Source organism: Pan paniscus, chromosome 18 (assembly GCF_029289425.2).
Source record: "Pan paniscus chromosome 18, NHGRI_mPanPan1-v2.0_pri, whole genome shotgun sequence".
In the NCBI taxonomy this organism is placed as follows: domain Eukaryota; kingdom Metazoa; phylum Chordata; class Mammalia; order Primates; family Hominidae; genus Pan; species Pan paniscus.
Genome location: NC_073267.2, coordinates 22,946,993 through 22,961,408, shown reverse-complemented (window position 1 = coordinate 22,961,408; position 14,416 = coordinate 22,946,993). Strand labels below are relative to the sequence as shown.

The 14,416-nt window shown below is 45.8% G+C and overlaps 1 protein-coding gene across 1 annotated transcript in view; it reads right to left on the bottom strand.

The window, feature by feature from the left end:
• Positions 1–14,416, bottom strand: part of VWA3A (von Willebrand factor A domain containing 3A) — a 65,304-nt gene that overhangs the window by 40,211 nt on the left and 10,677 nt on the right. Inside the window, exons 8-11 of the mRNA XM_063598480.1 lie at positions 12,801–12,855; positions 6,750–6,848; positions 5,335–5,441; positions 860–985 (exon numbers count right to left, since the gene is read on the bottom strand). Of these exons, the coding sequence (XP_063454550.1) occupies positions 860–985; positions 5,335–5,441; positions 6,750–6,848; positions 12,801–12,855 (387 nt within the window). The remainder of the gene's footprint in view (positions 1–859; positions 986–5,334; positions 5,442–6,749; positions 6,849–12,800; positions 12,856–14,416) is intronic.

Here is a 14,416-nt window from a genome sequence, read left to right as displayed (position 1 = left end):
GGTGGCCTGTGACTGTAGTCCTTCCCTCGTGTGTGTGTGAAGAGTCATTGTTGATTATCTTTTCTCTCTCTTTCCTTCTCTTTCTTTTCTTTCTCTCTCTTCCTTCTTTCCTTCCTCTTTTTTCTCTCTTCCTTCTTTCCTTCCTTTTCTTTTTTTCTTTCTCTCTCTTCCATCTTTCCTTCTTTCCTTTCTCTTTCCTTCCTTCTCTTCCTTCTTTCCTTTCTCTTTTCTTTCCTTCTTTCATTGTTTCTTTCTTCCTTTTTATTTCTCTCTCCTTTCTTTCCTTCCTTTCTTTTTTTCTTGTTTCTTTCTTTCTCTCTTTCTTTCTGCCTGTGACTGCCATCCCTCCCTTATGTATGTGTGAAGAGCCATGGTTGATGATCTTTTCTCTCTTTCTTCTTTCTTTCTTATCTCTCTCTCTCTCTCCTCTCTCTCTCTCCCTCCCTCCCTCCCTCCCCACCCCCTCCTCCCTTCCTTTCCTTCCTTCCTTCCTTCCCTGGGTCTCACTCTGTTGCCCAGGTTACAGGGCAGTGGAACAATCATAGCTTACTGCAGCCTTAAACTCCTGGGCTTAATCAATCCTCCTGCCTCAGCCTCCCAAGTAGCTGGGACTACAGGTGCACACAACCATGACCAGCTAATTTTTGTCTTTTTTTTTTTTTTTAAGAGATAGGGTCTCACTGTGTTGCCCAGACTGGTCACAAACTCCTGGCTTCGAGCAATCCTCCTGTCTCGGCCTCCCAAAGTGCTGGGATTACAGGCATGAGCCACTGTGACAAGCCAATCTTTTCTCAAAAAGTGGTTTGGTTTTTCAGTCCTTTTCATGTAGTATGTCACCTGCTTAGGAAAGAAGACCTACCAGCTTCTCATGATGGCCACCAGGGAATCCAGTCCCTTGAGAGTGAAGATCTTCTTCAGAGCTTGTAGCAGGTTGCTGCCTCCATCAGGCTGCAGTGTCTTTACCCAGAGCTTAAGTTCCTGGAGGCTGGGAGGAGACAACAACAGCAACCTAATTATAAGACTGTTTGTATTGAATTTCATTTTAATTTCTTTTTAGAGATAAGGGCTTGCTGTGTTACCCAGGCTGAAGTGCAGTGGTGCAATCATAGCTCACTGTAACCTCGAACTCCTGGGCCCAAGCGATCCTGCTGCCTCAGCCTCCCACGTAGCTGAGACTGCAGGTATGTGGCATCCTGCCCGGCTAATTTTTATATTTTATGTAGAGGGCCGGGCATGGTGGTTCATGCCTGTAATCCCAGCACTTTTGGGGGCCGAGGTGGGTGGATCACTTGAGGTCAGGAATTCAAGACCAGCCTGGCCAAAATGGTGAACCCCATCTCTACTAAAAATACAAAAAAATTAGCCAGGTATGGTGGTACATGCCTGTAATCCCAGCTACTTGGGAGGCTGAGCAGGAGAACTGCTTGAACTCCAGAGGCAGAAGGTTGCAGTGAGCTGAGATTGTGCCACTGCCACTGCACTCCAGCCTGGGCAACAGAGTGAGACTCTATCTCAAAAAAAAAAAAAAAATAGAGAGATAGGGGTCTCACTGTGTTGCCCAGGCTGGTCTTAAACTCTTGGCCTCAAGAGGTCCCCCTCCCTAGCCTCCCAGACAGCTGGGATTACAGGTGTGAGCCCCTGCAGCTGGCCTGTAGTATTAGGTACCAGGCCCAGGACAAATATTAGCTCATTTAAACCTAATGATAACTTGTCGAGGTGGTACCTTTATTCCCATTTTGTAGATGAGGAAACTGAGTTAGGACTTGCCCAGGGTGATACTGTAAGCAACTGTTAAAACTGAGATTTCAAACCAGGTCTGACTCTAAGATCTGAGCTTTTAGAAATTGTGCTATGTGAGGGTCTGGGGCTGAGTTCCTTCTTCCCCATACCGACTCTCTTGGGAGCCAGCCCTCAACAGGAGGCATGGAGTTAATTCCGCGACCCTAAGAAGGCTCTAAGAGAAAGCTTTATGGCTGTGTGGCTATGTCCCACATGGGTTGGGGTACACACAACTGGTGAGAAGAAAAATAACTTGATTGTTTCTTGGCTAAAATTTTGCACAGCACTAGTGAAAGAGGTCTGTTCTTTCTACTTCAAAAAATCAAAAATCTGAAAGAGAAAATCTCAGTGTGGTGCTAATAAGTTCATCTTTCATGATCATAACTGTCAAGTCTCCCTTTTGAACAGCGAGAATAAGTCCCAGGTCTAGCACCTTCTCTAGCCAATAGATTTAAGCTGGAATTTAAAACCACTGTTTTGCTCTCATCGTATTTATTTATATGGCTGCTTTCTTTTTTTTTTCTCAAAGCCATTAAAGAAAGATATATGGTTGCTTTCTAATTATAGAAATATAATTGCATGATTATAGAAGTATAATCATGCAAATGATATGAGCTTCTCAGTTATGGTATTGATAGAAAGTTTCCTTCAGGCCAGGAGCAGTGGCTCATGCCGGCAATCCCAGCATTTTGGGAGGCTGAGGCGGGAGGACCACTTGAGGCCAGGAATTCAAAACCAGTCTGGTTAACATAGCCAGACCCCATCTCCACAAAAAAGGAAAAATTAAAAAAATCAGCTGGGCACACCCTTGTAGTCCCAGCTACTGGGGAGGCTGAGGCTGGAGGATCATTTGAGCTCAGGAGATTAAGATGGCAGTAAGCTATGATTGTACCACTGCACTCCGGCCTGGGTGACAGAGCAAGACCTTGTCTCAAAAAAACAAAAAACAACAAACAAACAAAAAAGTTTCTTTCAATAATAAATAGAATTGAAGTAAAGAAAAATCAACAATAGTACACATGGTAGGCTGGGCACAGTGGCTCATGCCTGTAATCCCAGCACTTTGGGAGGCCAAGGAGGGCGGATCACTTGAGGTCAGGAGTCCAAGACCAGCCTGGTCAACATGGTGAAACCTTGTCTCTACTAAAAATACAAAAAAAAAAAAAAAAAAAAAAAAAAAAAGAAAATTAGCCAGGCATTGTGGAGCACACCTGTAATCTCAGCTATTTGGGAGGCTGAGGCAGGAGAATTGCTTGAACCCAGGAAGCAGATGTTGTGGTGAGCCAAGATCACACCACTGCACTCCAGCCTGGGTGACAGAGTGAGACTCCATCTCAAAAACAAACAAACAAAAAAACAAAAAAACCAAATAAATAAAAAATAAAATAAACAATAGTACACATGGTAAAGATATGATATAGGGTTATGACAAGAGAATTCCAGGAGTTCCTGAAGATGCAGAACTTTTGGCTGCCATCCATAACAACCCAGGTGTCACTGCTCCACCTAAAGTGGAAATCAGAGTAAAAAACGCTCTTGTTCATTGAGTACCTGGCACTAGCCAGGTACTTTGTTTTCATTTCATCTTCATAACAGTCCTGTGAAGAGTGGGTAGGATTGGCCTTGTTCTGCAAATGAGAGAGTTATAAGGGACTTGTCAAGACCACCCAGTAGTGACTGTTGGGGTTGGGATTCAAAGCCAGAGCTGCCAGAAGTGGGCATTTCTCTATCTGGAAGGGCCCCTCTTTACAGCTAGTGCTGGCGAGGGGGCCTCCGTCCTAGAAATCTAAGCACATGCTTTTTTTTTTTAACTTTTTACTTTTGGAGACAGGGTCTCTCTCTGTCACCCAGGCTGAAGTACAGTAGCACAACCATAGCTCACTGCAGCCTTGACCTCCCTCTCAGGTTCAATCAAACCTCCCACCTTAGCCTCCCGAGTAGCTGGGACTATAGGCACATGCCATCACACTGGGCTAATTTTTAAATTTTTTGTAGAGATGGGGTCTCACTGGGTTGCCCAGGCTGGTCTCAAACTTCTGGGCTCAAGCGATCCTCCCACCTTGGCCTCCCGAAGTCCTGGGATTACAGGCATGAGCAACTGGCCCTGGCCAAAGCATGTGCCTTGTCCTGGGATCTGGAATCCCATCCTGGGATTCTTCCACTTTGGGCATCTTCCCTAACCTGAGTCTGCATTTCCTCATCAGCAAAATGAGGATAATAATCCCATTCCATGAGGTGGCTATTATATACTAAATACAATCATCTATGCAAAGTACCTAGTATGGTAACCAATACATGGTGGGCAATCGAGGACATTCCCTTCACGGAAAATAAATTTCTACTCACTGGATAAGTAGAAATTCTTACATACCTCCCTCTGGTCCCTCAAAAAAACCCCAGGCTAGAAACCCCCAGCTAAAAGACATCCCTGCAGTAGAATTCTATGTAGCCATTAAAACAAATGAGGTAGATTTGTATGCACTGACAAAGAAAGAAATTCAAGACCAGCTAGAAAGCCAAGGTACAGAGCAGTGTTATGTAGGTCCTGTTTATGTGAAAATTAGAAGGTAAACACACAGATGCATGTGTGTGCAAAGATTATTTGTGGAAGTGGATATAAGGAACTGTTTTGGGCCAGGCACAGTGTCTCATACCCGTAGTCCCAGCACTTTGGGAGGCCAAGACTGGAAGAGCACTTGAGGCCAGAAGGTCAGGACCAGCCTGGACAACATAGCGAGATCCCATCTTTACAAAAATAAACAAACTGACTGGGTGTGGTGGCTCGTGCCTGTAATCCCAACACTTTGGGAGGCTGAGGTGGGTGGATCACTTGAGGTCAGGAGTTCGAGACCAGCTTGGCCAACATGGTGAAACCCTGTCTCTACCAAAAAATACAAAAATTAGCTGGGCGTGGTAGTGCATGCCTGTAATCTCAGCTACTCAGGAGGCTGAGGCATGAGAATCACCTGAACCCGTGGGGTGGAGGTTGCATTGAGCCGAGATCATACCACTGTACTCCAGCCTAGGCAACAGAGACCCTGTCTAAATAAATAAATAAAAACTTAGCAGGGTGTGGTGGCACATGCCTGTAGCCCCAACTACTCAGGAGGCTGAGGTGGGAGGATTGCTTAAGCCCAGGATGTCAAAGCTGCAATGAGCTATGATTGTGCCACTGCACTCTAAGCTGGGAGACACAATGAGATCCTGTCTTGAAAAAAAAAAAGAGGGAGACTCATTTGCTATTATTTATCATCCTTTCATACTGTTGGAATTTTTAAAAAACATGCATGTGTTATTTTCACAATAATAAAACTATCTTTGCTACTTTGCTGGATAAAAATAGTGTCTTGTGGTCACCTTATCTGTCAGTTTATGAGCCGCTCATGAGGGTAGACATCTTTCCAAAAATTGTTTCTGCTTTTGTGAGTTGTCTGTTTGTACTCACTTATCTAGTAGGGTCTTGGGGTTTGCAGTTGAATTATTCAATAAAGACTCTGCTGGTTAGGGAGGAAAATGAACAAGTGAACATCACCATCAGGCAGGAAAGCCACTCACGTGGAGGCGCTGACTTCCATGGGGTCTGGCCAGAGGGACCTGGCATTGGTGCCAAAGGACAGGACAAACAGCTCCTCCTTGTGGCTCAGCTGCTCATCGATGAGGCTCTGTTGGACAAAAGGACATCACTGGCTCCCACAGCCAGGGGAATCGGGAGCCTGGCTTTGCCTCTCTGGCCTTTGCTGGCCCCTCTGGGCTGGGTGTGAGCTGTACTGAAATAGGGCTGCTTGAGGCTGGGCTTAGCAGCCAGCCCCAAGCCGACATTTACTTCCTACCTGCCGGGCCTCCTGTGGGTGGGATGAGCATCTGGGCTGCCATCTCAGAATGTGCTATTGCTGGACCCTTGGCACTTACCTGTGGCACCCAGAGAGGGAGGACAGAGGTTTCTCTCTAAGGCATGTGAGCTGGAGAGTATCCATAACTTCTCCCTCTTCTTCCTGGCCAGCTAGAAATTCCACCTGTATGCCACCCCCATGAGCTCTGCCCTGGCTAATAGTAGACCACTCCACCTGGGGGATCTTTGGAAACTCCGTCTTGAGGACTTGTCATGAAGGGGGAGCCTGCTCTGACACCTGTCCCCTGACATCCACTGAGACCAGGAACAGGGGACAAGTCTGGAGGACAGCCCCACACTGAGCCTCATAACGGCTCTGCAGGACCTGTACAAAATACAACTGGCTATTGCTGCCATGGTACCCGTAAGAAAATAGCCTGTCCACATCACATCACGCTGCAGAGGCTTTTTCTCTAGGCCAGACTTCTCACTAAGCGCTTCACTTGCACAAGCTCCTTTTACCCTTATGGCAACCCTAGGTAGCCACTTAGGGTTATCATCCCCATTTTACAGAGGAGGTAAGTAAGGCACAGAGAGATTAGTTAACGCAGTCACATGGCCTGGAATTGGTGGAGGTGGCTGGGATTTGACTCCAGCCATCTGACTCTAGTTCTTAGCTTCTCTGCTATGGATGTGAGTTGGGGATGGAGCAATGAGCAACACCAGCCTGTTCACTGCTCTCAAACTAGAGCTGGAGAGTATCCAACGGGAACCATAACTCCAAAGAAACCAGAATAGCTCTTCCATCCAGAAAAGGCCAGAAGCCCTGTGCTATGCTATGCAGGAGACTTCACATCCTCCTTCCAGGGAAACGTGGGAGCTCTTGAGTCAAAGACTAGTTGGCAGGTACTGTCGTGGTGAGAATACTGGAAGTTCACACTACAACCGAAAATGACTCTGTGGTTGGGTTTTGTAGAATTCAACATAGTTCTCTAACCACAGGTGCTAATTAAGTGTGAACTGTTCTTTATAAGACACCCTATCTTGCATTTGCTATAAACAAGCTCGTCAGCAAGCTCAGGAAGGAAAGGCTGGGGGTAGTGGGTGGTTCCAGGTGTTTCTCTGTGCCAGACAGACTTACCATGAGGTCCTTTTGGAACTCTTCTTTCTGAGGGCCACTGCTGATGGCTGACACATCTATGAGGATGCTGACTCTGGCCCCTTTGATGAGGCCAAATGCCTAAAACCAAAGAGGGCATTTGGAAACAGCCAGTTCAAGTCTGTGTGTCTCCTACACTGAGCTGCTCTGTGCCACGCAGTGATGCAAACACTTTCCTCACCCCTAACAAGCAGCAGCAGATGGAAACCCCATTTTATAAGGGAAAAGCAAAACCCAATGTCGTGACTTCAGCTCTGGGCATGATCTGCTCTTATTTTGTGGCAGCCTCTTCTTTATAAGTTTTTTTCCCCTTATATTTATTGTCTAATCTTATGAAGTAATACATGGTCATTGTAGAAAATCTGGAGACTATAGAAAAGCACCCTTTGTTTGAAGATATAAAATTTGATGGCTATTTATATTAGCTTATCTGATTTAATTTCTCTATATCCTTATTTATTTTTTGCCTACTCCATCAATCAAAGACAGATGTGTTAGGTTCGCCAGCTGCAATGGTATCTCTGAGTTGCTAATTATGTTTCTTGTTTCTTCTTTTTGAGATGGCGTATTGCTATATTGTCCAGGTTGATCTCGAACTCCTAGGCTCAAGCAACCATGTGCCACCACATCCGAATTTCTAATTATGTTTCTAAACGGTATTACTCTACAGTTATTACTCCTTGACTTATGATGGGGCCACGTCCTGATAAACCCATCATAAGTGGAAAAATCCTAAGTTGAACCATTCTAAGTCAAGGACTGTCTGTATTACTTGTCAATGCTGTTTGACTCTGCACATAAATGTTCATCTTGTTGTAGCTGCATTGTGGATTGGAACTTTCATTCATATGAAATTGATAGTTCTCTAAGGGCAGTAGGTTCCATTCGGTGTTTTTCCTTAAATCCTACTTTACTGGATATCTAATTTTCCTGTTGAATTCACTCTTCTGCTCTCAGAGAGTATTTTACATCTCCTCTCACACCTCCAGCACTCCCTTTCTGTACTCTCCCAGCAAGTGATTTGGCCTCCAATTTTGCTGAGAAAACAAAAACAAATTGGAGAGAATTTAAAAAAATCTTTCCATGCAGAGTCTACTGACCTACCAGACCATAGGCCTACATACTTCACCTTTTTCCAGTTAAAATGCATCTAAGGCCAACCAGCAATGGTCTAGGCTAACATTTGACTTGCATTACTGAATCTTCTCTTGCTAGATAGGAACTCTGCTTCTGTAAACATCCCTTCTCCTGGATCATCCATTCCTATTGATTGTACAATTTCCATCACCATACAAACAGGTTATAATATCACCCATCTTAAAAAAGATATAGACCTCTCAGTATGCTACCTCTTCCTCCTGCTGTTTAATTTTTCTGCTCTCCATCTTAGCCACACATCCTTACCTCCGGGGGACCCATTCAAGTTAGGTTCTCACCTTCCTATTCCTCTGAAACCACACGTGTCAAGGTGATCAATGACCTTTGTCTTGCCAAGCCCAAGGGTTAAATCCAAATTCTTGACTTTCCCGAACTCTGAGTAGCATATAGCACAGTTTGACTGTGTCAACAATTTAACAAATTAAAACACTTAGTACACGTGTCTTCCAGGACACTATATTCTCCCACTTTCCCCTCTATTCACTGGCCATATTTTCTTAATTTCCTTTCCTAGAGAGCCCCTCCTCCTTGTTCCAAAGTCACAATACTGGCGTGCCCTAGGAACTTGCTTCTGAAGGTGTGGGTCATGGGCTGACAGCATCACCATCCCCCAGCTTGTTAGAAATGCAGTCTCAGGTCCCACTCCAGGCTTACCTAATTAGAGTCTTTATTTTAACAAGAGCTTCCATGTGCACAGTGGCACAATCATAGCTCACTGCAGCCTGGAACTCCTGGGCTCAAGTGATCCTCCTGCCTCAATCTCCTAAGTAGCTGGGACTATAGGTGTGTGCCACCACACCTGGCTAATTTTTTAAAAAATTTTTTGTAGAGATAGGGTCTTACTGCATTGCCCAGGCTGGTCTTGAACTCCTGGCCTCAAGAGATCCTTCAGCCTCAGCCTCCCAAAGTGCTGAGATTGCAGCCATGAGCCATCGTGCCTGGCCACTCTCTTCTTTATCTACCCCAGGGTTTGCCAACTTTGGCACTATTGACATTTGGCACTATTGGCATTTGGCACTATTGACATTTGGGCTGGATAATTATCTGTTGTAGGGAGCTGTCCTGTGCATTTCAGGATGGTGAGCAGCATCCCTGGCTGCTGATAAACTAGATGTAGGTAACAACCCCTCTCCTTCAGCAATGACAACCTAAAATGTCTCCAGACATTGCTAAATGTTCCCGTGGGGCAAAATCACCCCTGGTGGAGAACCACTGTTCTTTGATCACTCTCTAAGTGATCTGAGTGTCATGACTTTGAATACCATCTGAATGCTAAATGATTATCTGAGGTCCATCTTCAAACAGATTTCTCTTGGAACTTCAGACCTGTGCACCCAACATCCTGCTCCGCTTCTCTGTCTGGATGTCTGCTAAGTCCCTCAGGCCTCACATGTCCAAAACAAGACCTCTCGGTTTTCCTCAAGACTGTTTCTCCCTCAGCCTTCCCCATCTCAGTAAATGCCATTCAACACTGGCCCAGGCACTCTGGCCCCAGACCTATCCAATCCATCGGCAAGTTCTGCTGGTCCTACCTTCCAGCCATGCATTGAATCTACCATATCTCATTCTGTCGACCCTAGAGCTTGAGTCTAAGCCTCCATCGTTCTCGCCCAGAGCGGTTGTCCTGTTTCCACTTTTACCCCCTGTGCAGTCAAGTTATGCAGCAGCCAGCATGATTCTTCTGAAACTTGTTGGATCAGGTCACTCCCCTGCTTTATTAAAGCCCTCAGCTTTGGAATCAGGCCCTCCCGGACTTCAACCTGCTCATCTAAGCTCATCTCCTTTCTCCACATAGCTCACTCTGTGCTTGCTGCACTGGCCCATGTGCTGCTTCTGGAACATACCAAGCTCGTTCCTGCCTCAAGACTTTTGGACTTGCTGTCTCCTCTGCTTGGAACATTCTCCCCAAGATATTGGTAGGGCTTACCCCCACACTTTCTTTAGGTGCCTGTTCAAATGCCTCCTCTTCAGAGTGAGTATCCTCAACCATTCCATTTATTTATTTTTTATTTTATTTTTGAGAGGGAGTCTCACTCTGTCTCCCAGACTGGAGTGCAGTGGCACGATCTCGGCTCACTGCAACCTCTGCCTCCTGGGTTCAAGCAATTCTTCTGCTTCAGCCTCTCTAGTAGCTGGGATTACAGGCGCCCATCACCACGCCTGGCTAATTTTTGTGTTTTTAGTAGAGACGGGGTTTCAGCATTTTGGCCAGGCTGGTCTCAAACTACTGACCTCAAGTGATCCATCCGCCTCAGCCTCCCAAAGTGCTGGGATTACAGGTGTGCACCACCACGCCCGGCCTCAACCATTCCATTTAAATAGTCCTGTTCCACCCTCTGTTCCCTTACTCAGCTTTGTTTCTTTTTACAGCACGTAAGCTCCATGAAGGCAGGACCTTAGTATTGGTCATGTTTCTTCCCCCCACAGCGAACCATTCCTTCAGCAAGTACTGGTCATGTTGGTAGTCTCAATCCTAGAACGGTGCCTGATATACAATAATCACCCAATACATGTTTGTTGAATTCATGACCCAAATATTCTAGGGTATTGCCAATCTGGAGGCAAGAAGTTGAAATCTAGAGCCAGTTCTATTTTTTTAAATTAAAATCAAACTGCCATGAGGGCTTTACAGCTTTTGGAATTGAAAACATTCATTCCCTAAACCTAGCCATTGAAGTTCTAGACATTTATTCCATAGAAATAACTGGACAAGTACATAAGAGGCAATTGGAGCCTGGTAATACCAGATATTCTCATTTTTCAAGAGAAGTCTGATAGCAGACATAAAAGTGAAATACCAGGATTTAAAAAATCTTGGCAACTAATTTGAAAAATAGTTAAAATTAGGGAGCCTAAACAGAATGGCTGTGGGCCAGATTTGGCGTGCATGCCACTAGTTTATAACTTCTCCTTTTATCCTCTGCAGACACAGATCCAGAGAAGCGAGGCCACTTTCTAGGGCCTTAGTGACAGAGCAGAACAGGAACAGGGACCAGCGATTATCTGGCCATCACCTCAGGCTGCCTGCCTCAACACCCAGGGACCTGGTAAGCTGATTTACAGGTGATCGTTTCCCTGGGCTCTTCCATGGTTTCTCTGTAGCTCCATCAGAAAGGGGTGGCAGGATGAAGGGGCTATCAATCCCCGCCCACTTTGACAAAGGTGCGAGGATGGGGTAGTGGAGGTCGGGGGGTGAGAGCAGCATGCCCTACGCGGATGCCTATGGAGTATGGGAGGATTTCATTCCCGTGGGGTCTCTCTGCCTGTTACCATGGGCAACCAGAGGGGTCCAGCTATAGCTGCAGACGAGCATCTGCTGACTCAACTCGTCCAAGCAAGTGAAGGAGGTTCTGGATCTGAGGTGAAGACCACAGCCTGGAATTGGCGGGACAGGCAGGCTTAGCACTATGTTGTTACCCACTAGTCTTGGGTAGAGGTGGGGATTGGGAGTAGGGAGCATGACTTTTAGCATCTGCATCTGGGTAGAGGTGGGGACTGGGAGCAGGGAGCATGACTTTTAGCATCTGCTTTTCCCAGGGTTTAAGGCAAGAGCTGAAGATTGTGCCTAAGGTGGAAGCAAACGGGAAGCCAGAAAAGTGCCAGTTGATGGCAATTAAGCTAAAACAAACAAGAAAGTAAATCAAAGTGTTCATTTGCCCATGGTCACTCTTCTACCCTTGGGTTCTGAGAAAAACATTTAATTAAAAAAAAATTTTTTTTTAAAAAAGACAAGTCTTGCTCTGTTGCCCAGGCTGGAGTGCAGTGGCAAAATCATAGCTCACTGCAGCCTTGAGCCTCCTGGGCTCAAGAAATCCTTCTGCCTCAGCCTCTCAAGTAGCTGGGACTACAGGTGTGCACCACTATGCCTAGCCCTTAATCAAACTTTTGTGGGGTTTTTTTTCCGTTTGTTTGTTTTGAGAGGGAGTCTCACTGTGTCTCCCAGGCTAGAGTGCAATGGCGTGATCTCGGCTCACTGCAAACTCCACCTCCTGAGTTCAAGCGATTTTCCTGCCTCAGCCTCCTGCATAGCTGGGATTGCAGGCTTGCACGACCACGCCCAGGTAATTTTTTGTATTTTTAGTAGAGATGAGGTTTCACCATGTTGGCCAGGCTGCTCTTGAACTCCCAACCTCAGGTGATCCACCTACCTAGGCCTCTCAATGTGCTGGGATTACAGGCCTGAGCCACCATGCCCAGCCCTTAATCAAACTTTTAAGAAAAGTGATATCCAGATGATCAGCCTTAGTCTTCTAAATCTCATTGTGGGTCTAAAGTCAAATGCCCAGTGCACATCTGCATTCTCACCTGCCCAGCACCCATTCCCCCTTCTGGTAACAGTGCTCTGGCCTTCCACATGCAACCATCTGTCTCTCTTTTTCAGTCCATGAGGGCTGGGGGGCTAATCCAGTCTCTTTCCCCTTCCCCCCTGTCTTTTATTTTATTTTTTTTGCCCCAGAAGTCAGCACTAGTTCCAGGCCTAGTCAAATAGTGATAGTATATTTCTTCTCCTTGGCTATGATGATTGGTGTAAATTGGTCAATGAGAGTCAGTCCCAGGATTTGGAAGTTGTGCAGGGAACAGGAAGTGAAGTCCCTTTTTACTGGAGCTGCTGATCACCACCTTCCTATGCCTGAAGAGAGATGTCCTGAGAATAAAACCAACTCAGAGGAAAGCAGAGCCCACAGGCATAGAGGTGACATCATCTGAGCACCTGGATCCAGCTGTGGCTGGGGTTTTCATTTACTTAGGTTAGTAAATGCCTTTTTTTAGCTTAAGCAATTTATATTGGAGGTCTACATTTGCAACTGAAAGGGTTCTAACAAATACAAATGGAATGAGTGAAAGGGGGCAAAGAATGAAATCTATGCCCGTTACCTTCTTGCTGTTTTCTGTGAGCCACTGAATTCTCTCTTGATAGACTTCAATAGTGCTGTCAAGACATCAGAAAGACTCATCACCCAAGGCCAGCGTCATCACTGAGCAACAGTCACTTACATACACAAAAGGCAGGTATGAATAATTGTTTTTTTTTTTAATGTGCATAGGTTCTTGGAAGAAGGTGGTGAACCTTTTAGGTGCACTGTAGTGCACGCCTGTAGTCGTGGCTACTCAGGAGCCTGACGTGGGAGGATCACTTGAGGCCAGGAGTTCAAGACCAGCTTAAGCAACCTAGTGAAACCCTGTCTCTACAAAAAATAAAAAAAATTGCTGGGTATGGTGGTGCATGCCTGTAGTCCCAGCTACTCAGGAGGCTGAGGTGGGAGGATCACTTGAGCCCAGGAGTTCAAGGCTGCATGGAGTTATGATTGTTCCACTGCACTCAAGCCTGGGCAAAATCGAGGAAAGACAAAACTGAAGATACTTGTTTGCCAGGGCACTAGGTATAAGGGGATTGTGAAAGGGATCGAGTGTATAGGTGCTGCTCTATTGGTGACACAGTGCACAGGATAAATGACAATGGTTTGGTGGATCAAGGGGTGGAATCAGGCCCTCCCAGACTTCAACCTGCTCATGTAACCTCGTCTCCTTTCTCCACATAGCTCACTCACTCTGTGCTCACTCTGCCCGGTGAGGGCAGGTCTGTGGAGGGTGGGGGAGGGTGTTCTTACGAGAAAGTTGGAAGACCACCCTTGCACTTGCTCAAATCTGTGTCTTCTCAGAAGGAATTGTTCCTAGTCTCCTGGAAACTGATCATAAAGGCACAACAGAGGCAGTTAAGCAATCGTTTCTACTGGATTGATTAACAAAAAACCTAGTTTCTGAAAAGTAGCTGGGGGACCTTCTTGAACTTGCCTTATTGCATGCCTGGCTTGCAATGACTGGTTGAAGACTAGCATATATCATATGCACAAGGTAAGGACTAGGTCACTTTAATTTAATTGACTTGTTCTTACTGGGGGCAGGTGAGATTTGGGGGCCTAGAGAGGGACAAAAAAGGTCTTTGGAAATGAGATCATGGGGCAGTGGGTGGTAGATAGAGTCATAAGGGATACATGAGTTATGAATAGAGCTAAGAAGATGAGCTTTATTTTTATCTTCTTCTTCTTTTTATTTGAGACAGGGTCTCACTCTGTTGCCCAGGCTGGAGTGCAGTGGTACGATCATGGCTCACTGCAGCTTCAACCTCCCTTGGCTCAGGTGATCCTCTCACCTCAGCCTTTAAGTAGCTGGAACTATAGATGCACACCACCACACCTGGCTAATTTTTATATTTTTTGTAGAGTTGGGGTTTCATCATTTTTCCCAGGCTGGTCTTGAACTCCTGAACTCAAGCGATCCTCCCGCCTTGACCTCCCAAAGTGATTACAGGTGTGAGCCACTTGTGCCCAGCTGAAGATGAGCTTTATAATAAAATATGTTTGTGTTTGAGATACAGCTCTGCCATCTACTAGCTGCGTGACCTTGGACAGGTGTGGTAACCTTTCTGAGCCCCAGTTTCACCATCTCCAACATGAAGGTAACAACAGGATTCTATCCAAGTCAATTTGCTA